This window comes from Labrus mixtus, chromosome 18 (genome assembly GCF_963584025.1).
Source record: "Labrus mixtus chromosome 18, fLabMix1.1, whole genome shotgun sequence".
Taxonomy (NCBI): Eukaryota; Metazoa; Chordata; class Actinopteri; order Labriformes; family Labridae; genus Labrus; species Labrus mixtus.
Window position 1 is genome coordinate 18,018,927 of NC_083629.1, and position 27,339 is coordinate 18,046,265.

The window sequence follows — 27,339 nt, forward strand, 5'->3', positions numbered from 1 at the left end:
TGGCTGAACAGAAGCACATGTTCTTCGGGGAGCCAGGACGGAGGATTTATAAACAGGGTGCATGCAGGCAGACTGGGGAGGCATATGGGGACAATTTGGGTAATTGGGCTGTGACTCGGCACAGGGGTATTACTGTACCAAAGAAGCCCAGACTCAGAGAGCTCTGACAGCTAATTGGCCGGGATATTTTTACAAATGACAGCAGCCTCTCTAGGTCCAGGCCTTTCTCAAGCGGCTGGACACCCTGAGAGCTGAGGTAAATCAACAACTAATCCCACTTCTTCTCTCTTTTTTTTTTCCCCAAGTGGGATGTGGGGAAGGGGCTTACATACCCACAGCCTAAATACACCCATCAACCCACTTCCTAACAGCCTTAAGCAAACATCCTCTCACACATTCAGCTGCCAACGACGGCAGTGTGCTATCTGCCTCCTCTGTACTGATGAAATGCTGATACAAGAGAAGCCTGAGCTCGGCCGCCTCAATTTGAATAGGGACACGTTTGAGTTGCAAGCTAATCGCTCATGTTGCTCACAAAAAGAGCTTGGAGGAAAGCCACTCTCAGCTAAGCCTGTCGAAGCCACAACATTCATCCCTTTCTGCCTCAACAATAGCCGTCATTAGCCTCTCACAAACAGAATCCTTCCATCAATGTTCAAACTCGCGGATCATTCCCAAAAGAAACGGCTGCAATCTAAGACGAGAGCTATTTGGGTCATCCGGCCACATAATTATCATTCAGAGGATGACCACTTGCTTCTCTGTACATCATGCGTCACTGGAAAAATGTTGAAAATATAGCAAAGCCTTGGCTCCCACTGTAACCTCCTCTTGAAAATAGTATCGCTGTCTGCTTCCAATTAGTTCATTGGGGTTAATCTAATGCTCCAGTTTGTACATGTGGAATCGGCGTATGGTAACGTTTCCGTTAAACAAAATTAACTTTTGTTTGGGCCATCAGGCTCTGCCGGATGTGTAATGTGAAACTTTGAGGATGTTATGAGGAGCAAACAGACGGGGTATTAGCTGGGCTGATCTTACAAGCTCCTCTCTGATTTTTAGCTTCCTCTTTGCCATGGCAGGCAGGATCACTAATCATGCTGTCAAACACTTGCAGTTCCCCCACTGGCGAATTGGCTGGGACACGTGCGGATCATGTAGCCTGGAGCTAGCAAAAATTAGGTGAAGTCAAGGTTACCAAAACAAAGAAAAACTGAATAGATGCGTTGGTCACTTGGTACGAGTTTGCGTTTGTCTGCAAAAACAGGGACTATAATAGAAGGTGTGATCATAGGTTCTGGGATTCATATTACCGGGTTGGTAGGAATAGCATCCTTGACATTAAAGTAGAAGCCAAAGTAGATCATGTTGAACACTCCATGGCGTCCCAGTGTTGAGGTCAATCCTTTATTCAGGCCCTTCAGTCCAAATCCGTCAGAATTTATTATGCGTCTTGCTTGGGCGAATGAGGAGGGTTGCTGTGTTGGAGAATTCAAAAGAAGGACAAGTCAACTACTGACAAAAGAAGTAAACATTGGCAACACTTTATGAACTAGACAGAACATTTTCTTTCAAACAACCTCTTTGAAGGAGTCTCTGTTGGCCTGGAGACTGACTTTCACCACCTCGAAAGGGTTGACGACAACAGCTTCAGTCAAGCCAGCACCGAGCCCTGCTACAGACAGCGCCTGGAGGGGGGGGGGGGGGGGGAAATGGACGTGAGAATGTGGAGATAATATTTGGGCAGAGACAGAACAGATATACACACTGATGTACACCCTGAGTCTAATGTGTCTACGTGTCCAGGCTACAGGAGCCGAATGCTGAATTGTAGAAAACTTGTTCCCCGAGTCCTTTTGTCTGGTTTTGAAATGGAAATTTGTTTCTGTCACATCTGTCAGTGTGCTCGTTTGACAAATGTTTGAAGACGCACAAGACACCTGTGTTTGTTATTATTCGACAAAATGTGAGATGACAGACGGCAGAGAGAGGAAGGAGGAAACAGGTATGTGAGCAAACTGATTAGGTTAAAAAATAAATATATATATATAAATAAAGGTGGACATTTTTTTATTTAAGAGAGTCACATTTTTAGATCAAATTAAATATATTTTGTGTCATGTTATGGCATGGCAACAAGTGCATACCCTTCTTATGAATGTATATCCTGGACATGTAATTAACAGTGACTGTGGCAATGCTACTCGTGTTTGCATTGGGCTCTATAGGTCTGAATATGTGTATGTATGCATGCTCACAGAGAAGTGTAATGGGAACATGTCAAGAACGTGTCTATAGCTCATTACTCTTACTGCCTCTTTATCCTGCTGTCAGGGCCCGGGGACCCATCCTCTCAGACATGCCTCGTGATGTTTACACAGCCAGCCGGCAACGTTTTAATTCCTTATTTGTATTATTACTGTGTGTGTCCTCATTAATCAGAGTGAAGGCATTCAGCTGTGCCACACTGAATAGGGGAAAGAGAGAGAGAGAGAGACGTTCATAGCCGATCTCTAATTCGCCCGCACTAATGATCTGATGTGATTACAGCACTTGATACGTGGGGGCCTCTGGGGGAAATGAGGTTTGAGGCACTTGAGGAAGGGGAAGATGAAGAGATAGAGAGGGAGGTGAAGGTGGAGGAAGGGGGAGGGGGGCAGAGAGCATGATGGATGGGACAGGTAAACATTTCTCCACTATTGGCTGTAAAAACAAGACGAGGATACGCGCCGTGCTGGGGCAGCCTCTGCGTAGGGTTGCAGGTAAGCCATCCATCACTGCTGACACTTGGCTGCCACCTGAATAGGTGGTGTGTGGTGACCGCACCCCAGCAAGGCAAATCTGTTAAAACTCTGACTCAATATAACAGAAACCAGATTAGTCAAGAAGGATGACACCTCTTGTAAGTTCACGGCCTCTGCTGTATCCATTCAAAAGAAGGAAAACATATGAGGAGCCTGTTTAATAGGAAAGTGATATGTCATTGTTTGGCTTAGCTACGTAACTGTTGGTGTTTGAGGCGTTCACATCCTTATTAATGGGAATCATATCTTTTCATCTATGGTACTACACAAAGGGTTGTTCCAATTGCAAAATAAAACCTCAACAAATAAACTTGTATCTTCTTTTCTAAAAAACTTGTATAACAACAATATAATAATGTATAGTATTTTTTTGTGTAGATAGTGAGAAATGTTTTCTGGTTAACTGTCATTTGACTAAAATAAACTACGAGTGCAGAGTGTGTATTAAAAAAGCAGTTTTGGATAAAAATAAATCAACAGAAATGAAAGCTGTGAAAACAGCTTTATATCTTTTTTGTTATCTCATAAAGTTATTTGAAGAATCGTCCTGTGTGTTCCTGAATACTTTTTAATCAAACGGGTTATTTAAGGTGTACTTGGTTACAGCTGATTCTTTAGTTTAGGGCGCCTGCAATAGAATCCTGTAGGCTTTGTTTAGACTTCAGGCAAATCTGATTTGAGTTACAAATCAGATTTTCAAGACGGACTGTCCTCACTTTCATTTGCAAAGGTTCAGATGAGATTTATGTTTGAGGACAACTCCAACCTGTCTGCACGGGTTGCCGAGTCTAAGATTTCAGAGAATACTAATGAGGCAGCTTTTTTAATGTGGAAGCATCAGACGCACAGGAAATGATAAACATCATGCACACACACAGCGACGTCACATTGAAGTGTTTGGACCGTGAAAACTCAGCAATGAGGAAGGGCTGGAAAGCATTGCATCACCAGGCCGCCGGTTGGCCAAGCAGTTAGGTCACGCCCCATGTCTAGAGGCTTTTGTCCTCGAAGTGAGCTGCCTGGGTTTGTCTCCTACCCTAAACCCCCTTCCCGCAAGTCATTCCTCACTCTTTTCTCCCTATTTCCTACTATATCCACATGCCTGTCCTCTTAAATAAAGGCATACCACACCCTTAAAATAACCTTTAATTGTTGCTTGGGACTGATGAACCAAAATAGCGTTTCATGCTTCAGATTGTCTAAATTTACCACTGGAATAATAAAGATAGAACGCAAAACTGTACAGCTCCTAAGGAATAGACTTTACAAGTGAAAACTGTATTAGCGTGAAATATTTTAAGTGGATTTAATTTCTCTGTCAAGTGACTCATGCTAATCACCACACATGTCCTTACATTAGCTTCATACAAAATGCTAGAATCCGAACTTTTCCATTGGCTGCTCTGTTGCCTGCTATCATTCTCATTTAGCAAAGGTTCAGGTAGCCACTTGAGGCCATGAGGCTGACTGCTAGCTCATCCCCTTTGAGCTCTCACTACACACACGTTGTGTGCATTGAGGCACAACTCTCTATTCCTCAATTCCTCAAAATGTAACTGATGAAGTAAGGACGCATGATTCATATCCCTCTGACAGTGGTAATCATGGAAAACCCTAACAGAATAATCAACACAACACCTGTCCTGTACTTCATTTGGTTCGACAAGTTTGTTTATGGATTGTGGATATGGATAGCAATAAGTAAGGTCTTTTACCTGCTTTTTACATAACAATGAGTAAGGTCTTTTACCTGCTTTTTGTAACATAACAATGAGTAAGGTCTTTTTACCTGCTCTTTTGTAATGTTAACAGACAAAGAGTAAGGTATTTTACCTGCTTTTTGTAAAGTGTCTCGAGATAACACTTGTTATGAGTTGACGCTATACAAATAAAAATTGATTGATTGATTGTCCAGTCTTTATCTTTATTAAACAATCAGCGATACACTTGAATGTTCTTAGTCATCAAGGATGCTTTCATTTGTGTTTAACGTATCATTCTAGTGTTATTCTAGGTTCTGTTCCCTTAATCCCTTCTTGAGAAGTCACCCCTTATCCTGCCAGTTATCAGATGACCTGCCGTTTAGGAGGCAGAGCTTCCAGTACAACAATTTTATACTCACCATAACAATCACAAAACTGAGAGAATGTTGTGCATTTGGAAGTTAACAGGCAAAAGACAGAAACACTTCAATGTGTGACTAAATCTGCTCATGTATTCAACATGAAACAGTACTGAAAACCATAATTTCACAACTGCAATGTCAGAATAAATTTACATCATTTAGCTACTTGAATTATTCTTGGCATTTGTCTTTGTTTTTACAGCCTTTGACGTTGATTTTTGACACTGGGTGTAACTCTTTTCCCTGCTCCTGTGTCACGTGTGTTTATTTTCCAGGTGCGAGTGTACTCAGGTGTTTCAGTGCGCAAGACTCACCACACCAGGAGATAATGGGGTCAAATTCAGCGCCTTCTTGTACTGCTCAAAGGTGAAAAACTGTAGAGGAATGATCATGATAAACAAAGTTACAAACTGACATCTCTACACAATCTCTCACACACACACATGTATAAAGGCAAAGTTTAAAGCAGCAAAGTTAAAAACAATCAGCTGGAAAAGAGGACTTGTTGATACTCGTTAATAGCACATGAACATTAAGTCTTTCAGGAAAAAGAGAGAAGTCTGACACACACTCTTAAAAGGAGACACGTCCACTGATTTGTTTATTTGAACAAAGGGCAAAACGCCAGCAGAGGCGTTTTAATCGGACCTTTAATTTGCTTTAATTCTTCACTCCAGACGGTTCTCACCATCAGCTCGCTTTGTTCGCTGTGTGAGCGATTACCCCATCTTCTCAGTGTGAGTACTTATTTTTAAAGTTCTCCAGCATCTCATTACAGAGCAGCTCCACACCTCCTCCCCCCTCTGTTACCCCATCATGTTATGTATATGTTAGTGTGAAGTGAGGGACGCTAAGCCCTCCTACAAACAAATAGAAAGAGATGAGGCTCAGTGGAAGGCTTGCTGTAAATGCTTGTAAGTCAATATTTGGTCGGCCAACAGAACAAATAGGAGAAGGCAGACCAGGCGGAGGGCGTCATGTGTTTAATCAACATGTGTGTACCATGTTAGAGCAACTGCGGTCAGAGTGTTTTCATATTGCAGCAGAGCAGCTCCCGGTGAAACCAGAGACGGAGCCATGCAGAACTACTCGAGACGCTTTGCGGTTTTTATATAAGCCAATGTGCACGTCTTATATCTCACCTTGACTGCTCTCTTTGGTGTCTCTGCCACAATGGGAGGCAGGATTCCTTTGTAGAAACCAAATACTCTGTAAAGACAGATAATAAGAAGGCACATAAACTAATCTGATGACGGTAACAACAGCTTTGTAACATATTTTGATAATAAATTAAATAATTTTCTTTGCAATAAAATCCAACATTATCCAATTCTCCAGTCTCATACTTATCATGCTCTGACGGATATAGGTCGGTATTGCTCACAGTGACTGACTGCATTCAGAAGTAAGCATTTTTATAAACAAACAAGATGGCGGGAATATTCTGTGTATAAAAGCATACAAATGTAACAGACTGAACAGTGGTTCTCAATACCCATGAATTGTTATCATTGTCTTTTAAACTTACATCGTGACTCATACAGCATCGCCGGAAGTCAGTGCACTTTTTTTTTTTTTTTAACCCTTTGGACATTTACGTAATTTGTTTTTAAAACAACCTCTGGCCATAATTGTTCAACCAACTTAACTATTTTAGTTGATACACAGCATTTTATTTTCTGTTTTTAGTAGTATAACTTTTATGTCAGAATATATCCCTTTAATGCTTTGTTGTCTGTATTAGTCCCACAAAACTTCTATGTGTTAGGTTGAACTGGATGTGGGAACTAGCTAACTAGCCTAGCAGCCGAAAGCTCACCAAAACCCTTTAAAAAACCTGAAGCTTACAATGTATTGTTCAGAATGCATTAAGAGTAACAAGCCAACATACTTTCTTAGGAGCATTTTTTTTATTATAGTTGCTACAATATACCCTGCCACATTTTTTGTCTTTGTGGGATTTTTTGGCCTTAAGTATGATTAAACATTTGCAATTATTTGCAAGGGTACACTTTAAAAGCAACAGTAAAGACATTCAGCATTTTTTTTCCCTCTTAAAACATAAACCGGTTCGTTAAAATACAAATCTTACCCGTAGAGTAAAGTCTGCACTGTGAGAATCAGGACAGAAAAGGCTAAGAGTAAATGGTGTCAAGCTCTAAAAAGCTGGATTTCACATCTCCCATCATGCAACCCATAAAATGTTTTTAAGGTCCTGCTTGTCTAGTAAACACCCGTGTCTTCTACACTCCACCCCCACAGTTTTTAGGCTTTCTGTAGTATGTTAGAGGTTTCAAAACACGAGCTGAGATAACCAAAATGACATAATTAGGGTTGCTTTGTCTCAGACATGAAACATCCTCTTTAGAAGACATAAAAACATGTTTCCTTTGAACAGTTTTCGTCTGTCTATTTACATGACACTTACTCCAGAAACCAAATGTCTGACCATATAGACAGCAGAACTTATACCAAGGATACAAAGTGGAAACAGAAAGTTAATTGCTGCTGTTTGGCAACATAACTGCAGAGATATGTTTTCAAACCGCAAACCATGGCAGACAACTTCTCAAGGAATCTGTAGAGGAAATGATTTAAGAGTTTATTTCAGCGTTTGATATACTGGATGTTTCTATAGACGGTAGCTGGATAATTTAAGTCAATTTGGTAGTTTTCCTTTCCTCCATCATACGTCCAGCTGTGATTTAAAGCACACTTGTAGGCAGGAAAAATAACAAAATGATACAGTGAGTTATGTATACAGGGGTGTTTACCTACATTTAATACAGGCTTTATTTTGTAGGCAATCCATTTCATGAGGTGTATTTACACAGTAACTGGACAGTCTGGTAAGCTTGTTTAAGTCTCTAACGTGTACAGAGAAAACACAGACAGAACAAGTAATTCCATGTTTCTTAAATGTTCACAAATATCGTATTGACCTTCTGTTTCAAAGGCTTCATAATCTCATTTATTATTAGGGGAACAATTAATATCAAATAAATCACGTATTTATTAATAATGACAGATTTTATGCCACGTGACATTTTTAGTAGCAACCAACCGCTTGATATGTCCCTCAATCTGTTCAAAAAATGTCTTCAAGGGACAGATTTTGACCTAGGTCACTGAAATATGGCATGGAAGTCAAGTGTGAATTTATGAAGGGGAGTTATGTTTTCCATTGACTGTATATTAATATGGACAGCACATCTCCTTCTCCCTCCTCTGTACAAAATGTGAAGCCCAAACACCCCTGTGTTGGGGGCTGACATATTGCTCTGGTAACATAATTACGCAGGCAAGATATACGCAGAAGAGAGTTAGTTGACATTATGCCCCTTACGCTAATCGAATAACAATCCCTCAGGTGGGTACAGTCTGTTAGTCAGTTTAAAGCAGACAGTCACTGTCATGGAAAGTTCATTGAGTGTATTGATAGTTTTTGTTAAGTTTTATCTCGCCTTTCTTCATCTACTCTGCAAGGAACCACATTTGTCAACAGAGCTGCAAATCATATTTCATCTGCTTTTGTTGCATCAAATAACTAATCTAACTAAACTATAAAGAAAAATGAAAGAAAAGTTATATCAGTAAAGGCTCTGGGTTTGACAAAAATGGATTTGATGTGTATTTTGACTTATTGTTAGTAATCCATGTCCCGTCAGTTCTCACAGAGGAGGTGGGGTTTATGACCTGTAGTGCAGTCAGTCAGCAGGCGGAGCTCATAATATTGTAGTTTCACTTACAGGCAGATGTTTCTGCGTCCATCCTAATATACAGTCTGTGGTGTTTTCTAGCCACATGGCTGAAAGAGATGGTAAGGGGAGTGGTCTTTTGCAAAATGGTATATAACTTCAAAAATGGTTCACAGACTTGCACAGGGTTTTGTTCAAAGATGAGTAATTAGTTGAATATTTGTTCACACTTGTTTGATGTATGAAAGAGTAGCTTTATTGAAATTGTTAAATCAGGGAAAAGTAACAAGAGAGGAACATACGGTTGCTCTTAAAAAAGGTCTTCAAACATGGTCTGTTGATATATCCATCATTAGCATAATAAAGGTTTAGCCCAGACACCTGGATAGTCTTTGATATCATTTATACTTTTAAGCAGATAGTATGTTTTTTTTGTTTTGCAAAGACGCCATGAGGCATGTTTCCTATACATACACTAGAGACGTGTGTACATGTGCATATTGCCAACTTTTCAATATAAAGAAAATATGGGTTGAGTAGTTCATTGTGTGAACTCGTGAAGTCAGCAGCAGGCTGGGGAAAGGACTTCAGCTAAGTTGTCAATCGAATACAAATTACAGGTATACAGGTACTTATCTGAAATGTTTTTTTTCTCAATTTTTGTTCGAACCATATATCTCAAACTCCACCTAAACAGAAAATAAGTCTTTGGCTGAAAGTCACACCGGATGAGTAAAGATATCAAACTGTCCCAGCAGCAGCAAACAACATCTCTGCTCTCATTCCTAAATGTTGTTTCAAGGGGATTGTCAGGCGAAGTGAAACAGGTACAACAGGTCTAAATCTTTAAGAAAGTGAAAGAGTAAACACAACATCATCTATCACTGTCTTTTAGAGCTAATTAATGTGTTCCAGGTATGATAGGTGTAATAACGATCTCCACCCTGGTGCATTTTTTAAACACAATTACACCTCATGGTTACATAATATAGAGGCAAATATAAGCCATTCATACATTTGGATCCTACAAATGGTGCTAATGTTATCTTTCATTTGTAAATAAACTATTGTGCTAAGATTTGTCACATTGCTTTATATTTGTTTGCTCATAGTTTCTGAAAAATGGCTGAGATGGGTTGATCTGTTTTTTGTTGATTATTCTCTTCACACCTTTTCTGTTGTCTTACTGCTTTGTTTAGACAACTCATTTGTCATTATTGAAACTGGATTCCTATATATGCTGAAAACATAAGCAAACAAAAAATTGGCGCGAGTCCAATTGTTGCTTCAGCTGACGGTTAATGGCAGTTAAAGAGCCCATATTATGCCCTTTTTAGGGTTCGTATATTTAATCTATGTTCCTACTTTTGTACGTTCACAATAGCTAAAGTCCGAAAAAAGTGTCTGTTTTCATGTACTGCTCCTCCTTGCTCCCTCTACGCTCTGAGTCCGTCAGCTGCACTCTGTTGAGCCCACACTGTTAGACCCCACGTGGGCCAAGTCTGCTCTGATTGGTCTGCCGATCCGCTCTGTCGTTATTGGTCAGTTGCTCAGCACGCTTCTCGGAAATTTCAACATGAGCTGCTGGGCTTGTCACAACGAGCCAATGGGCTTAGATCAGTGATCTCACACTGACAATGACGCCGCACTGACACATTTTTTATCAAGGGGGGCTAGAACCGAGCGTTACATGCAGCTAATGCTACAGCTAACAGGAGGACGTAGGAGAAGCCGCGTTTCCGCAGACTTTGAATTTTTGCACATAGATGTGCCTAAACATGCACAGGACACTTGGAAAACACACTAAAGAGCATATAAAACCAGAAAAAGCATAATATGGCACCTTTAATAATTAAATTGATGAAAGAGGTTCAAATATAAACTCTGGGTTAATGTACTTGGCATTAAATGTTTTTTAGTACTGCTATTTCAGGAAGTATACATGACTGAAATATTTTCAATCAACAATTTAAAAGCACTCAGTAGGTTTACATAAACAAAAGAAGTTAGACCAATTGTGTTGGTTCAAATATATCCAGACTTTTATAAAACATGTCAGCTTGACTAAAATCGTACTGAGCTGAATTTCTCAGTCAGACTAACGCATCTAGATGGTGTGGTAAGGAGTCGATTTACTCTGGAATGTATACCTTAAATCAGATCCAAACTGGCCTAAGGATTCTGTGCATGCTCCACAGTTGCCACGCCATGCATAGAAGAAAGCTGTGAAGAAAACAAGACGAAGGTATCAACATGTCGAGTACTAGAGCCAGATCCAAGCTTTTTAAAACAGACGAGATGAAAGGTTTTGTTGTGTCAGCTGAAGCAGTTAGTTACCATAAGACAACCAGTTTGCCACTTGCTAACTAGTTTGTCAATTCTTTGGAATGTGACATATTCAAAGCTTGGCACACGTCGGAAAAAAATTAACGCTGATAATTATCAATAACAAATGAATTCTTAACATTGATGTTGGTGGTAAAAAAACAATATAGATTTTTGAATACAGACATGTAACTTTGAGTCTTCAGGGTCTCTTTAGAATTCAAATCTATTGACATAGCAAAAAGCAGATGTTTTTGTTCTTTTCTGATAATACCGGTTAATGTTAACTTTAGTTAATCAATTAACTTATTAACTGCTAATGAACAGTTAACATTTTGATCGACTGTGCCCACCTCTGGATGTAAATGTGTCAAGCAGAAAAAGATAGAGAGAAACTAGCCGAAAGGGGATATATCGCCACCTAGCACAGCGGTGTCGGACAAACTTCCTTAAATAAACCGATTCTCCCTCAGTGCTTGCATACCAGGAAAAGGACACTGGTCCAATTAACAGACTAATCAAGCTTTAACCGGTGCTCAACTTAATCGTGCATGGTAACATTCTAACTGAATGTCAACAGAAAAGTGGCAAAAGATGCGTAATGTATCCATAAATGTGCTAATGGCAGTTATGAAAAGGGCCTCCCCTTCCACTTGTCAGGTAACAGAGAGACAAAGTATGAGGGAGTGAATGTTGATAGTGAACACAGGTCTGTGGAAAAAGAGGACAATGTGGCGTGACCGACTGTATCTTGTGAATGCTGGCACCAGCCCTGTTGTGACAACACTCTCTACAAGTCAACATAGATGATCTTGGTTGATTTGGTCCAAGTGTAAATATTTTTGCTGCTGGCATTAATTTCAGGTGAATATATCCCGAGGTGTACAGGACATTAAACTTTGATACAATACCTGAGAAGTCCGGCTGACAGCAATGAATCACAACTAATTATCAAAACACTTGTCATCAGGTGACAGAGCCAACCTATTTGCCCCACAGCTGAACTGTACTGGCTCAGGGTAATCAAGCCATCAACATAATAAAAAATGCTGGAGGAAGGGATTATGGCCAAGGAAGAACCCTCTTTAAATTCATCCCTCCTATTGTTTGTGTAAATAAGTTATTTCAGTGAGACGGAAGAGCCTCCCCTCTGCTCTCTTTGTCCATGCAAATACCGGCCACAGCTTTCCCGGGTGCGGTCAGGCTGGGCAGCCGCCAGGTGATGAAGAGGGAGTGAAATTTGTTACAGAACAAATATGGCTTCTAGTGAGTAGCCATCATTTGAATCCTAATTTGATTTCCAATGTAAAGTACACATTAAGTCCCTTTTTGGCTTTCCTAAACAAATGACCTCCTAACACAAGGTGCGGGAAGAGGGGGTCGGATGGATGTGTGTGGTGTGTGTGGTGTGTGTGTGTAGTGTGTGTGTGTAAATGATTTGTCCTTCATTTTCATAAACCTTTCCTTTTTTAACAGCCTCCATCCATCTGGAGAGGAGCGTGGCACTGACAGAACTATACCCACACACAGGACTGATTATAAACCAGCTGATGTTATTAATCAGACACTAATTCTGACTCTTTGAACAGTACATGATGGATTTGCAGAGTAAAATGACTGTATGCAGCACGCCTGCTTATTTTCACAACACTGCAACGAGGTAACCTGTGGGAAATATGAGCCACCCCAGAGAACATTTTAACATGTAAACAGCCGGCATGCTTCATCTGCAAATATTTTCACTTTCCCAGTGTCTACTATAACCTTGACATTGTCACTGATAATACTGCAGAACAACCAGAAGCCACAATCCACAGATTTCTTTACTTCATGCATGATGGAAACTGTATGAAACATACTATAGCATATCATGGACATCATAACATAGAAATAAATCATAAAAAACATTTACTGTACTGGATTTTGCATAATATTTATATATAATATATAATACATTTCATGTTCTGTGGAAACTGGGACTTTCATTCAACAATTTAAAGTTTTACTCAAACAATCGTGCTCTCAAATGAATAGTTTGACATTTTGTAAAACATGTTTGTTAACTTTCTCGCTGACAGTTTTATGACAAGACAAACATCCATGTCTGTTCTATTATAATGAAGCCAAAGCCAGCATCTGGTTAGCTGAGATAAGCACTTAGAATGAAAAAAAAAGAAAGGGGGAAACAACTGGCAACAGGAGAAGAAAAAAACGTCTGCAAAACCCACTGAAGCTCACTAATCAACATGTTGCATCTTGTTAAAAACAGAGGTGAAAAGACTACATGTAGATCCAGGCAAACAGTGAATAAGCATGTTTCTCAAAATCAAAAAGTCTAAAGACTTGCTTCATACAAACAATGCCTGATTCACTGCCTTAAACATGTGTAATCTGGTGGACACGCTTATCTGCACTTCCTTGAATGTAGATATTTTTTAACACGGGTGGTCTCAGCTGATCCCCACCCCCTACCTTCCACCCCCTACCGAACATGTTCTACTTCCAGGCATCATTCATTGATCTACTGTACAAACACGTTCTGCTGTAACGCTTGTGCCTTTGTTGTATTCTTGTGGCCGTGCTCTGGGTCTCGACCTAACCTATGGATACCAGAGCGGTAAGAAATGTTCGAGAATAGAGACTTTTTGTTTCCCTCCAGACGGAAACACTTAACACATGCTCACACTGCTGCACCCAGGCGCAAAAGGAGCGTGGTGTGTAGGGAAATACACCAACCAAGTGTTGGTGAGCAAGATTCACACTGTCACACACTTAACAGCGCCGCTACATGATTTCATGCCAGAGTTCTTGCCAAATATGTATATACATTTAACAGATTTTATTTAAAATCTTTTTATATGATGTAATTTATTCGGGCTCTATATTAGTCTCTTTAACAGTAGAAGTACTACTGTTCACTTTTTGTCCCGTTTTTTATTACATTTTTATGTTTACTTTTATGCACATAAAACACAAAGACAATTGTATGCATGTTCACACTCGAAAAATGACTCTGATTTTAAAGAATTAAGAACACAATGTTGAGTTTTTTTTAAATATAATTCACAATGCAACAAGTACTCAAAATTAATCTGGATGTAATGCGTAAAGTTTTCAGGGATAGTTTGTGTGTCCAGGCCTTAAAGATGGTGTCATACATGTGCACATTTCTGTGTTTTTCTTCAATCTAATCACAGAGCTCAGGCTTAGAGCTCAGGTTTCATCTATCATCACCGCAGAAAGAAAATGAGTCCCGGTGTTGGCTCTGCCCCGGCATCAGCTGACAGGAGATGTTTATTTTTAATAACAATTTCACAACAGTGGAGCCTGTAACACTATTTGTACAAGTTATGACTAAGTGGTTTGACCTGGAGGTAATCTGGGATGTGCTACTGGGGAATAATTACAGCTGCAGCAAAAATATACTGTTAGTTATAATTGGTCAATGAGAAAGTGGATCTTCTGTCTGTGGGTACACTCCAACACATACCATGGCTTTATCTGGGAAGCCTTTACTTAAATAGCGCTCATAGTTGATGGTGTAAATGCTGTGTAATTTGGCAACCTTTTTACTGTGTAAGAGACTTCTTTGGAAGTACATGCAGACCTACTCCCTAAAGACACACCCAGAAAGCATGCAGGCACAAAGGTATTAAATTTCACCCTGTTAGACTGTGTGTGTGTGTGTGTGTGTGTGTGTGTGTGTGTGGGGGGGGGGGGGGGGGGGGGGGGGGGGGGTGAAGAGGGCACAGCTACTGTAGCAGGATCGCTGTGTCTGCTGAGCTACAACCAGCACACCACGGCCAACCGTTACTAGCAGGCCTCTCGACGTGTGCTCGCTCACACCTCGCAGCAGATCAACTTTATATCCGCTGTAAAGCTGTCGACTCGCCGTAAACAGAGCGAGTGGTAACCACTTTCTCCTACACCTGCACTGTCTCACAGTCCTGTCACTGGCAGGCAGAGGAGGAGGGAGAATGACGCTGTGGCCGTCTGCTGTTATTTGGAAAGTTTTACATTTAAGCCCAAAAAAAGGCACACTTCTATCCAAAATGAGGTACAATGATGAGAGTGCTTGCTGTTAAATATTCATTAAGGCTGCTGACATACACATTCCTAGTTTAAAGGCTTTTGAACCTTAAACACTTTCTGATTTTCAGCGAAAACACCACCCTGTCAACATTATTGTTCGCATTAAAATGAAGCACCACAACTAATTATATACTTTTACCAAAGAGAAAGAGGTATGTACCATTGTAATATTAGACACTGCTTGCCAGCTATGGATTGCCCTTTGCTATTAACCTTCGTTCATGTAAACTTTTTCTCAATATAACCCTATTTTCTGTTGCTCTAATTTGATTATTACGTCACATATAAACTGTGTGTAGCACTTGAGTCATAGAAAATAAAGTGCATTGTTTCATATTGTGTTGTGTCGTGCTGTGTGGTACAGTATGGAGGGGTATATAATGACATGGTATTGCAGCTCTCTCTAATGTTTTGAATTTGGACTGCAGTACCAATTTCAAATGCTACACGTCGGAGTGACATACTGCTTCTATAAAGTTCTAGAAACAAAATAAGTAGTCAACTTTTAAGTATTAATTTTGAACAAGTTTTGGATTCTGTCATTGTCATGGCACAAACACATTTTGAACATTTATTTATCAAAGGTGTACTTCACTTATTATAATCCTGTAGTCCTTAGTATTTTTGATTCAGTTATTGAATACATTTAATGCCAACTTAATACTGAGAGATCTGGGTCAAAAAGTACAAATGGCTCCTTCCCTGCAGTCAGACAACAGGAGGACTGGCATCATTTGTGCTTGGAATAAAATGTATGGCATACTCATGACCTGTTATTTTGGCCCTTAGTTGCCAGCTGCTTTAGAAAACCTACCCCTCATTGCGGAAGATGGTCCGGAAACAATCGCCCAGGCTCTTGTAGCTTGTTGGGTCACTGGTGCCCCTCTGGATCTGGAACCTGCAAACACAAAGTTTATATAAGAAATAACATACAACAGCTTGATTTATTTTGTGTTGACATTGGTTAATGTGTTTTTTTTTTTGTGTGCTCCTCATTGTCTTCAACACCTGTGTGTAAAATACACTTACAACAAACCTGATCTCATCATAAATGAGCTCATTTCCCCCTTTATTTTCCTCCCCTCTCTTTCATCCTGTTTTTTCCTCCTCTTCCTATGATGAGAGGCTCCCACCACAACCAGGTCCCCCCCGTGCAGGAGAGAACTCAAACATTTATTTAACCCAACCGATCCAATTAGCCAACCAACTCCCTGGGACAGGGCCTTTTGGAGCAAGCTTTTCGACTACTTACACGCTAGTAAGCCAATTGTAACAGCTCTTGAGTTACGTGTAAATTTTTAATAAGATGGAGCAAAAGTCAAAGGACTTTTTGTTGTATAGCAAACATGCTGGTACCTCCCTAATAAAGGCCAGTGAGCTGTGTGTAAATCTTTTACACGAGATAGGTTGAAAAATGAATATAAAAAGGTGCCTGTAGAAATAAAGAGTTTCAGGTTTTGAAAAGATATCTCATTATATACTAAAAATACAGCTTTGACATAGATCCCATGTTCATTGACATTGACTAATCACATAATACAGTAATTTGATGTCCAAAAAGTGAATACAATATTCGAAAGATACAATTATTTAAAAGTATAATTCATATTTGTTTGATGAATACTTTTTTCCTGCATATATAAAATATATAAGTGATTTTCAATATAGCAGGAGGCAGAAATAAAGAGACTATTAGAAAAGGGGACAAGAGAAAGATTCCCTCCTCATATGGCTTCAACTGCCAGGTCACAAGGTCAGCAGTAAGTCGTCCATGCGGGTGCCTGATGGGGCCATAAAAGGCCCCCGGGTTCCAGTGGGGGGGGGGTTTAGTGGGGTGAGCGGCCTTTCATATCGCTAACAGATTAACATCTTAGCAGGGTGTCCCTCAAATCCTATTTGGTGGATTCCCAAGTAGCTTGTAACCTGTACCTGAAAACCAGTTAAAACAGTGTAATAAATAGATGTCTGACACCATATTAAAGAGAAGAAGAAACAGAATGACTTGAGGCATGAGGGGATGGTGGAATAAGGGGTACGGAAAGGGGCCAAAGACCTGGAAGATTTAAGACTACTGGGGCTTGTAAACATATTCAAATCTGGCTTAATTAAAAGCATATGATACTGAGGTCAAGGATGGAAGGGACCCTGTCACGACTCTCCCCCTATCTCCGTTTGCTAGCCTGCCTCAATGTGAACATGCCCTGAGAGTGAGGTTGGCAGGGCCATGGTCCGGTTCCAGCCTTCTGACTCCACTTGTGACCCCGGGGTCACCTCATTTCCTTATGGCCCTCTCCTACCCTGCCATTAAAAGACAGGGACCAAACAGCAAGGCCCAGGGAGTGGGAGATAATATGGAGGACCTGAAGAAGTCGTGGCAGCAGGGGAACTGTCAGGCCTCTGGCTAGGAAGCAGCTAATGTTTCTCTTCACAGCGACCAACAGGGGAAAATGAGACTTAGAGCCATTCAAGTTTAATGTCCTTTTTTAGTTGTTTTTTACAGACACAAAGCTCTAGTTTCTGCAGTTTCCGCAGACCTCAATGACAAGATACTGGTTAGCTGAAGAAGAGCAAAAGGTAGCCTCCTTGGCTCTAGCAGACTCATGGCCTTGGAAATCAGCCATGTGGATCGTAAACTCTGCTGACAGAAGAGCCAAGGAAAACCCTTGGGCTTCTTAAAAACCCACCGCTCAGAGCATCTCCCTCAATCATTGGCAAGAGCAACTGAAGATTCAGTATACTCTGAGGTGATGAGATCTGCGAGTTCATCAACAGTACCCCTTCTTCCCTTCCTTTCCATTTTCTCTAGTGTTTGAGCTTTACAGGCCCAGAGGCGGTGAGGGTGAAGGCGAGGGCAAGTCGGTGCTTTTGTGAATGAGACTAGCACTCTGGGGTAAATAATTCTCAAGACCAAGTCCACCTGACCTCAAGAGCCAATAAAAGTACAAATCCTAGGCGTTCACAAAGAAGTCAAAAAGGTAAATGAGGGCGGTATGGCAGGCAAGAGCCCCATTCTTTGTGTTTTTATAGACACAAGTGCGGTGTTTGAGGGCCTTGCAAGGCCGTGTTCGCTAGCAGACCCCAGTGGTAATGGGCTCATACTGTGGACCAACAAGACGGGCTGTCACCTCTTAGAGGACGAGATGTTAAGGTGGGGCTCATTAATGATGGTGTTAAAAAATACCTATGGAAGGGGGTAAAGTTTTTTGTAGTTGATCAAAAGGCGGAGGCTTGTCGGGGTTTCTTTTAAAAGAGGCAGGCCATGCTTTTAGGCGATCTCTTAAAAATATGCTCTATTAAATGAAGAGTATTTCATCAGTGGCACTAACATTTTGATGACTTGCTCACTTTAAGATTTAAGGTATAATGAGGCTGAGGTGAAATCTTATTTAAAGCCCTTTAGACAGATTGACATACCGTATAACCCGATATAGAGATGTAATGGCCTAATCTACAACGGGTAGTTATCTTGTGCTATCTATTAAATAGCGATATTTCAGAGAGGGCAAGTTTCTCCAAGTATGAACACTATGATTTATGTTTGTTGCTGTGTATTTGGACTGGTTGCTACAGTGAGAGCCTTGATCTATTCATGCCTTCCCTCTAGGAATGCGTTGACAAAAAAAAAAAGCAGACAAAATATATGATTTAAGAAAAAGCAGAACTGAATCACCAAGGGGGGAAAAGGATGAAAGTACCACAATTTCTCATGTAAGATCTGAAGCGCAGAAGACAATCCAGAAGGCAAAATAAAGGGGAAATCTTCTTTTACAGCCTGACGATTAATTTTAATGAGCAGGATCATAAAGATGGTAGAAGGCCATTGCATTGGTACATGAATTTAAGAGCACTTTTCCGACCTAATGGTCCAACATGGCAAATGTGGCCAATTGTGACTTAAGCCATCCAGTAGTGCTCCAGGGTAAAGCAGCATGACCCGAAAATTTAAGGTTCCCCTTTGGATCCAGTGGCTTTAGATTTGACAAGTCACTGTATTTGACAACAGAGCTGACTTACTTTCACTGACTAAAAGCTTGTTTCAATAATGAAAAGTAACAAAGAGTATAACATTTGAAATCTTTCAGTGTAGCACCAAACATGCTCCTTGTTGTATGTTTAATGGGATACATCCCAACATTTTAGTTGATTTATTGTTCCTGCTACTATTTAAATTTTTTGCTTTTATTGTAAATAACTTTGGAGAAAAAAAATCTCCTTCTTCAATCCAATTGAGAAACTATTAAAATGTCCCTTATCCCGCAAAAAAACCAAGAGCAAGGAACACAAAGTTTTGATAGAATGAATCTACGACAAAACTTCAAGGAAAAAGCATTTGAGCGTAGCAGGAGGAGGCCAATAAAGACAGACCTTTGGAGGGAGGAATAGGAAAGTAAAGTCCCAGTAAGAAGATGCAAGATGGGAGCAAAGGGGAAGTGATAAACCGTTGGCGCTATGACACCGCAGGCTACCAAAGCTAGATCTGTATCAGGCCAGGTTGGGTTCCACCAGCACCAGAAACCCACCAAACCACAATCCAGGTTACAAAGCACGCTTTGGTGTGAATAAGGAATAAAAAGTAACTCTGAGGGATGTCATCGCCCTTTTAACTACCAGTCTCCTCAGAGTTTTCTTTCTTACGCCGATAAAACTCACTCCTCTGATTCCCTATGGTGATGTTGGGACTAGTCCAGATGTCTGATCATATACTTTGACCTCTGTGACCCAAGATCAGGCTGTGTTAACGTGAAAGAGCAGGAAAAGAGCCGCATAAAACAGCAAGAGGACAGGGTAGGCAGGCCCAGGGAAAAGGCAGAGACTCAAATGTTTAGAGCATTACAGACTTCTGGTTGACTGACAGATCACTCTACATGTTGGGGTGGACTGTAGCAATTTAGAAAGCCACTAATGCTGAAGTGGAGCAGATAGGTGGAAAAAGTCTAGTCGACATTTCCAGTAAGCGGTTACATAACTGAAAGGATTTCTCGGGTGTTTAAACTGGGGTCTCTTAACCTCTGCCAAACACTGTTAAGGGAAATGATGGTGCTAATGTTCGAGCATTAATTTTAATTATAGCATACGTATAAAACTGTATAATAGATATAAAGTAACATAAAAACTTACAGGCCTGCAAGTACTTCATATAGGACTTTTCTCTAAAAATGAAAGGACAATACTGATTCACAATTTCAATAAAGTAGAAAGACCAAATCCAAAGCTGGAAAGAAGCCATGACAAAAGGATAGCATGCCGTGCAAGAGAGGTCAGGACTACCTGGTGATAGACTCGTCCTGGTCCACGACAGTTATAGTTACTTTGATGTGAGGGGATGCTGCTAGATTTTGTAGGCTCCCCTGACAGCAGGAAACATAACAGAGTGAGCTCCAGACAGAAGACAACTGCCAGAGAGAAACCCGAGATTAAGTATTACTACGCTGCACCATCTTTTCTTTGCCCAGTTTTGAGAGACCAAGACTTACAACTCTGTTTTAGAAGCCAAAAAAACCTCCACTGCTGCTGGAAACAAATTAGATTTTACAGAGGCCTTATTGGTGCTTTAAAATGGGCAATTTCAGCTCTGGTTTGTATTCTTCATCCTGTAAAAACATGGATAACTTCATGTGTTTTGGAGTTTGCCTTATAAAGACATTATTATATCTTTTACCTCTAAATAAAACAGAGTGGTTGGAATAGTGTAGAAAAACCACCAACCAACCATTCATGGCTCAAAGGGATCTCAGTCAAATGCGTGTGTCATATTGAGTATTGGCAAGGTGGTCAGTCGATCACTGTTGCTTCCACATTCTTGGAAAATAGGGGAAACCAGTTAGCCAATCTACTTTATGAAGCTAATAAGAATTAGGTTACAATGATGGCCTAATTGTGTGCCTTCTGTTCAGGAGCAATGGCAATAGCAACACCCACAAGAACAAGAGCTCAACTTGTGAAACTATGCACAGATAACTGCTTTGGGGAGGCTGAACTCAACTGCACAGATTGGCACGGGGACCATTTAGAGCCCTTAACTGTCTGTTTAACCTTCACTGTCTTTACAGATCATCACATCAACAAAGGGTAGGTCAAGTAGAAAATAGAGAGTGGTGTCATTTGAAACTGCCGAGGATTTGTTAAGGCAATTTTGTACTTAACAAAACTTACATGTCCAAGCACAATTGGGTGAAGACGTTGCAACTCATTTTAAACTGCAAACACTTCCTTGTTAGAGGTTGTAAAAGTGTTGATGGTGGCAGGATAATGGATATACAGAAATGCATCTGTGTTTTGAAAGTCAAAAGAAAGAGTGAGATTGGGCAGCAGGGGGGCGGCACTGTGGTTGCAGCACAGTCAGGGTCTAGTGAAATCAAAGCACACAATGCCTCCACTCTGTAATTAGTGTACTGGAATGTGAACCCCTTCACTGATAATGATTACAGGTGCTCCAGTATGACATACACACTGACATGCACATCTGCGCTTTATGGGTTCCCCTATCTATAGGTGAAATCTCTAATGTAGTAATCCATTGGCCACTGCTAGTTATAGCACAATCATTGAGGTGTGGAAACAACTGACAACATTAAAATTAATGGAAAGATTATTTTTTCTAATATATTGCAAGAATAAGAAATGAAAGAAGCATCAGCTTCATGGTATATGCAATACATACAGCTTGGACCAACGGGATGCCCAAACTGAAGAGATCTTGGATGTATGGCCAACTTTTCTGGCCTTTAGTAGTAGCCAAGGGTTGACTTTGTGAGTTTGTGACTGATGACTAGAACCTTGAATTTAAGAGGAGGCCTAGCTGTTAGTTTTCACACCCCATGTACAGAGGCTATAGTCCTCAAGCTGGCAGCCCAGGTCCAACCATGGGCTCTTTTCCTGCAGGTCATTCCCCACTTTCTCTCCCTGATTTCCTGCTCTATCCACTGTCCCTTTGCTCAAATTAAGTCACAAAAAGCCCAAAAATAAATGCTAAAATAAAAAGTTTATTATCTATATTGCACATGTTACACAAGGAGTTCCAGGAGAGTGTCACTGGAATCCAACACATTCTTTAATAATTCCAAATATGCTGCTGTGCTACGCTCACATGTTCTCTTCCTTACCCACTGAGCTCACTCTTACTCATGCATCAGCACTGGATGCAATGCACACACGGAGTTTGGTGCATCCTGCACACGCATGCAGCATGTGTTTGGATTTACACTGTGAGTAAAGTCTTGCCCTGCAGTCTCACAGCGCCGGGGGGATTAGGAGCCGGCTTGACGACCGCTGACCTGCCTGCTCCTTTACAAGCAAAGATCAGCTATCAGGCTGCTGCTGCTTTGTGCCCTGCTGTTTGAGGGTTGTGTCAGGGATTCCTCCAGAAGTGCACCGGGGTTCACCAAGCAGTTGGGGGCAAACGGAGGTAGAGGTGGGAGGTGGGAGGAGGGGGGGGGGGGGGGGGGGGTTTGAAGCCTTTGGGCCATCCTCAGCGCTGTCATGTTTTCCCCTAACAGACTGGACGTCATCTGTCAAGGACCTCATCAAAGATCACTTTCAAGACCCCTGAGTGGGACCACGAGCAAGGGCCAGCACCAGGTTTTTCTAATCATGCTTTACTTAGTGGTTTGCAAGAATTCTGACAGCCATGTCATACAATAGATTTAAAGAATCGCATGATTAGATACAAACCTTTGAGAACATATGTACAATGGGATTAAGTTGGAACTATTACATAATCGCTCAACAAGCTACAAATTCAAAAGAAATGATCCAAATTAAACAACTTGCCATTATTGCTGTTACTTTATATTCTGGTTTATTTTAACTAAAGAAGAGGCTGATTCAACAAAGTGGTGGTTGCCCCCAGGTATAGCCCTCAATGTGTGAATTTGATTAGTTAGTGCTGATGGGCACTTCGCGTAGCAGCCTTGCTATCAGTGTGAATATGTGTGAGAAGGGGTTAATGCAGCATTGAGTGTAAAAGCACTTTGAGTGCCAGAAGACAAAAAAATGGCTAATTGATTAATTTGAGAAATTTCCACTTAAGTTATCTTGTCAATGTCTCTATTTTGCTTATGTGTTATTTTGATAAGTTATTTTTGTCTTTAATAACTCCATTCATATTTGATGTTTTCACTCATGAGGATAAATTGGATAAGTAGGTTTTGATGAAGCATATTGAGTTTTATTTAGCCAAAGGGGCATTGATTCCACATGGGCCAAAGGTGACCCTTATTACAGAAATTCTCCCTGATCGGCCAGAGACAACAGGTATCAGGATATAAATGGTTTAGGAACTTTGTTTTGTCACTCTGCAAAAAGATGTGAGGACCATGGGTAATATACCCAATGCATTTTCTATGTTTTTTTTTTCTTTTTTGGTCAGCCTACAGTTATAATTAGATACATTTAATCTGAAAATTCATAATCCTCAAGTGCAACATTATCTGAGAGACATAAAAAGGTAACATGCAGAGGAAAAGAGGAGGAGCAAGAATGAAAAAGAAAGACAGTCAGGAAGAAGGAAAAAGAAACGTAAGGGAGACAGAGGGAGAAAAGGAGTAGCTCTGTCAACAGTTATTGAACACCAAAAAACATCATCAAGGCAAAAGCATCAAATAATTTGCACACAATGGAAACTTCAGGAAGTTCGCGATAACAGGAGGACTTGATCAGAGAGGACACAAACATGAGGAAGGCGGGGCTTTCATTTTTTAGCGGAAGTGAAAGGGGGTGATGGGAAGCTGGTTTCAGATGAGCATACATGTGCATAAGGGTGGAGCTCCTTGTAACAGGATCTCGACATGAAGGGAAACACAGGCTCAGTGCGACTCTCTAATGAGAGGGAGAACCTGATCAGAGTCAGATGGGGTGCCCCGAGCACACAGCCCCCTGCCGAAAGTGCCGCCCGACACCCTTTGTTACCTCCAAGTGAGCTGAGACCAGCCCATGAACCATGTAACTAGGTGGTTTCCAGGTTAATGAAAAGCTGTAACTCCGGTCCCACTGTCTCTCTCTGCTAAACTGACGACTGCCCTCCCTCCAAACGCTGCGTCGCACCCTCCGTCTTCACCCCCACATTCCTGCACATACCCTCGGAGGGGGTCAGGGTGAGGGGCAATTAATGGTTTACTTTGTGTGAAGTATGCTACATTTACATTTTAGGCTGAGTATTATAAATACAATGCAAAAAAAATTTGATACATTTTCTGATATTGTGTTGGATTACGAAAGCAACAAAGACAAGAAACAGAAAGGTCATCAATGAAGATTAGTTTATAAAAAACTCATCATGGCACAACTCTTCCCTGTCGTTTATTGCTTTCTGCCAGTAGTGTTTTTGCCTAGGTTTTCTATATCTTTGTCAGATCATGTCTGCCTATATTTAAACTCTTTATTCATACAAAAAAAAGCACTTAAGTGCATATTTCACAATTCACTTGGTTCTTGAGTCCATTCACTCTACAGCTCTTGCTTTTAAGTAAAGAGCTGAAACAAATGACAATTTTGTTTTCTAAATTAATAGATATTGTCTGAAATATTGAAAAATTACAATTTTTGTGAGCAAAATGCCTAGACTTTGCCCTCAAATATCCCAAATGTCCCCAACCCAAAGATAAAGAGAGTAGAGAAAAGAGAAAATAGATTTTTTTTTTCTCCTATATTTAAATAGCTGAAATAGTTGTGAAATAATTAAGTAGTTCACTACTTATTGATTTATCACTGCAGTCTAATTAAAAGGCAATTTTCCTGTATTGGAGTCCTAAAAAAGACAGTAACCCTTTGAACACCACATGCAATGCATTCATGTGCTAATTTGAAACTGGCCACTACAAATGCACATTCAAGTCTTTCATAACGATGGAAGTGGTTGTTAGTCAGTGTGAGGGAAGGTTTGCTCTGCAGGACTCCCTCAGATGTAAGATAGATGGACTTGTTAGCAAAGGTGAGTAACAAGGGTCATGGCTCAACTGGTCAGCGAGCAACACAACGGGGAGTGAAAGTGCAACAACAAAGGAAAAAAAGGAACACAGTGAATCACCTGACAAGACTTTCACGTCTCATTTCTATAAAGAAGTACTAGCTGCCGTGAGTTTTTTAACAGATTTCTGACATAAATATTTTATCATGATGGATTCGCTTACATACTCTGCCTCTTAGCAGTCTAGATTTTGTGCTATCAATCTCACTGGAATTCCTGTCACAAATTTTCTTAACTTCTGGGAAGCACCTTTTCATTCATCATCATGCCAAAGCAGTCATGTTGAAGGATGAATCACTTTGTTTCACAAATTCCTTTTTTTATAATCACGGCAGCAACATTTTGCTTCTGGAGAACTGTTGCCACACCAACTTCTTCAGCTTGTCTAAATAAATCTGCAACACGCCACCCCACTCCTCCTCACCCCCACAGAGAAGAGAAAGATCAACCCTCATTTGGATAGTGGGTAAACATCAGCTCCCAGGCAGGTACACATTTAGTCAAATTTACCTTGCCAGGAGAAAAAAGCAAAAAAGGGGAGAAAGAAAGAGAAAAAAAATCCCTTTGATTTTGAGTTGGTGGAAAAAAGTAAATTTACTCCAGTTGCTGTTCAATTTGAACCAGTGGACATTAAAGCTGGAGCCAGTGCCTAATAAGAGCCATGCCTGAGAGAGAGAGAGAGAGAGAGAGAGAGAGAGAGAGAGAGAGAGAGAGAGAGAGAGAGAGAGAGAGAGAGAGAGAGAGAGAGAGAGAGAGAGAGAGAGAGAGAGAGAGAGAGAGAGAGAGAGAGAGAGAGAGAGAGAGAGAGAGAGAGAGAGAGAGAGAGAGAGAGAGAGAGAGAGAAGCCCGGTGGAGGTGTGTCTGTGTCTGACTCTTGGCTCCAAGGTTCCTGCTAATAGATTTCAGCCTCCTCGGTGTCCCAATTAGCTGGTATGTATGCAAGCTTTATGAATTCATGTGTGGATGTAAAGTGTGAGAACATGCATGTAGTTTCCCTGCCTAATTATGCATTCATGGGTTTTTTTTTTTTTTTTTGATCAGTGTGTATTTCTGTCATTGAAAAACATATAAACTTACCTGTCATTGTGAAAAGTTTGACATAGCCTAAAATATACCAATAAAAAGAAAACTCTCCGGTTTCTCGCATTTTGTTACGGAGTATAACATAAAGCAAAGACCAAAAGGAATCGATTTACACAAACCACTTCTAAGAAAACAGAACACATATCAACATCAACACAGCGACACAAAGAGAGACAACAAACAGATAAACCTGTCCACTTTTAGAGCACCTTTTAGCACTCTTTAAGGAAGAGCATTACAAAGAAAACAGTGGGTGCACTTTTAACCCTGACCCTGTGTGAGGACGGACAGGCAGGGCTCAAGACTTACCTGTAATAAACCCCTTTAGCTTCTACACGTGGGCATAAATCACGCTTTGTGCCTTCAAAGTATCGAATATCGACTAATACAACACTGCCCACCCCCGGGCTTTTATCCCCTGCGTTTCCCTCCCTGTGTTCTGACGGTGGCACTGCCTTCAAAGTGCAAACATCTCGTTCTTTTAAAAAGGCACGCCAAGCAATTTATTTACCAAGAAACTGCTGCCGTAAATGACAGAAAAGGCAGCACGATTTACTGACAGGTAAGGGGCAGGGGGGGGGATGAAAATGAAGCCAGAGGTCTTGGCTGGGCCTGTGAAGGACTATAAAGCTTTAGTAGTAGCCCACGACCTGTTTATGGCTGGCTGGGACACTGTGGTGTGAGGTTCCTGATCACACTGCTGCTCCAGACTGCTGCCACTCTTGCGTAACACGTTAACGGGAGATAGTGTCAGAAAATAAACCATTAAATAACCCGTGCTTTTAGAATAATCTGATTTATAGGAACCCTGGGCTTTGCACTCTTTTTTTTTTATTAAATTAAGTAATAAGGTTAACAATGTAAGTCTTTTGCAGACATAAAACCATCTGCCCTCATTGATTTGTGGGGATTTAATGATGCATTTCATATTCCACAATATAGCTAAGACTCAGAGGATTCAAAGCAGATGCAGAGTCAATATGACTTTCCTGATAGAGAATTTAGACTTATGGTAACGTTACACTAGTGTGAGATTGAATGAGCAGCTCACCTTGTCTTCACCACATCGAGGGGATGCATCAAACAGATCTCCACCAGACCTGAAAAGGTAGAAACAGTTACGATAAGGGACTCAAGAAACCATGGACTTTAAGGTGAAAGCTGATAGTCAACTCCTCAGTTTAAGCGACAGTAGAGTGCTGCAATGATGATGTTTTTTTGTTTTATTCCTTCCATTTTAAAGAAGCA

General features: G+C 40.7%; 2 protein-coding genes across 2 annotated transcripts in view; one reads left to right on the plus strand and one right to left on the minus strand.

The window, feature by feature from the left end:
* crip2 (cysteine-rich protein 2) overlaps positions 1 to 27,339 on the plus strand; it is a 517,344-nt gene that overhangs the window by 90,069 nt on the left and 399,936 nt on the right. The gene's annotated exons all lie outside the window — the stretch shown is intronic.
* The window catches only part of slc25a21 (solute carrier family 25 member 21), a 96,049-nt gene that overhangs the window by 3,931 nt on the left and 64,779 nt on the right, over positions 1 to 27,339 (minus strand). Inside the window, exons 3-8 of the mRNA XM_061062971.1 lie at positions 27,143 to 27,191; positions 15,859 to 15,942; positions 6,072 to 6,138; positions 5,244 to 5,303; positions 1,581 to 1,688; positions 1,314 to 1,478 (exon numbers count right to left, since the gene is read on the minus strand). Coding sequence (XP_060918954.1) covers positions 1,314 to 1,478; positions 1,581 to 1,688; positions 5,244 to 5,303; positions 6,072 to 6,138; positions 15,859 to 15,942; positions 27,143 to 27,191 — 533 coding nt within the window. The remainder of the gene's footprint in view (positions 1 to 1,313; positions 1,479 to 1,580; positions 1,689 to 5,243; positions 5,304 to 6,071; positions 6,139 to 15,858; positions 15,943 to 27,142; positions 27,192 to 27,339) is intronic.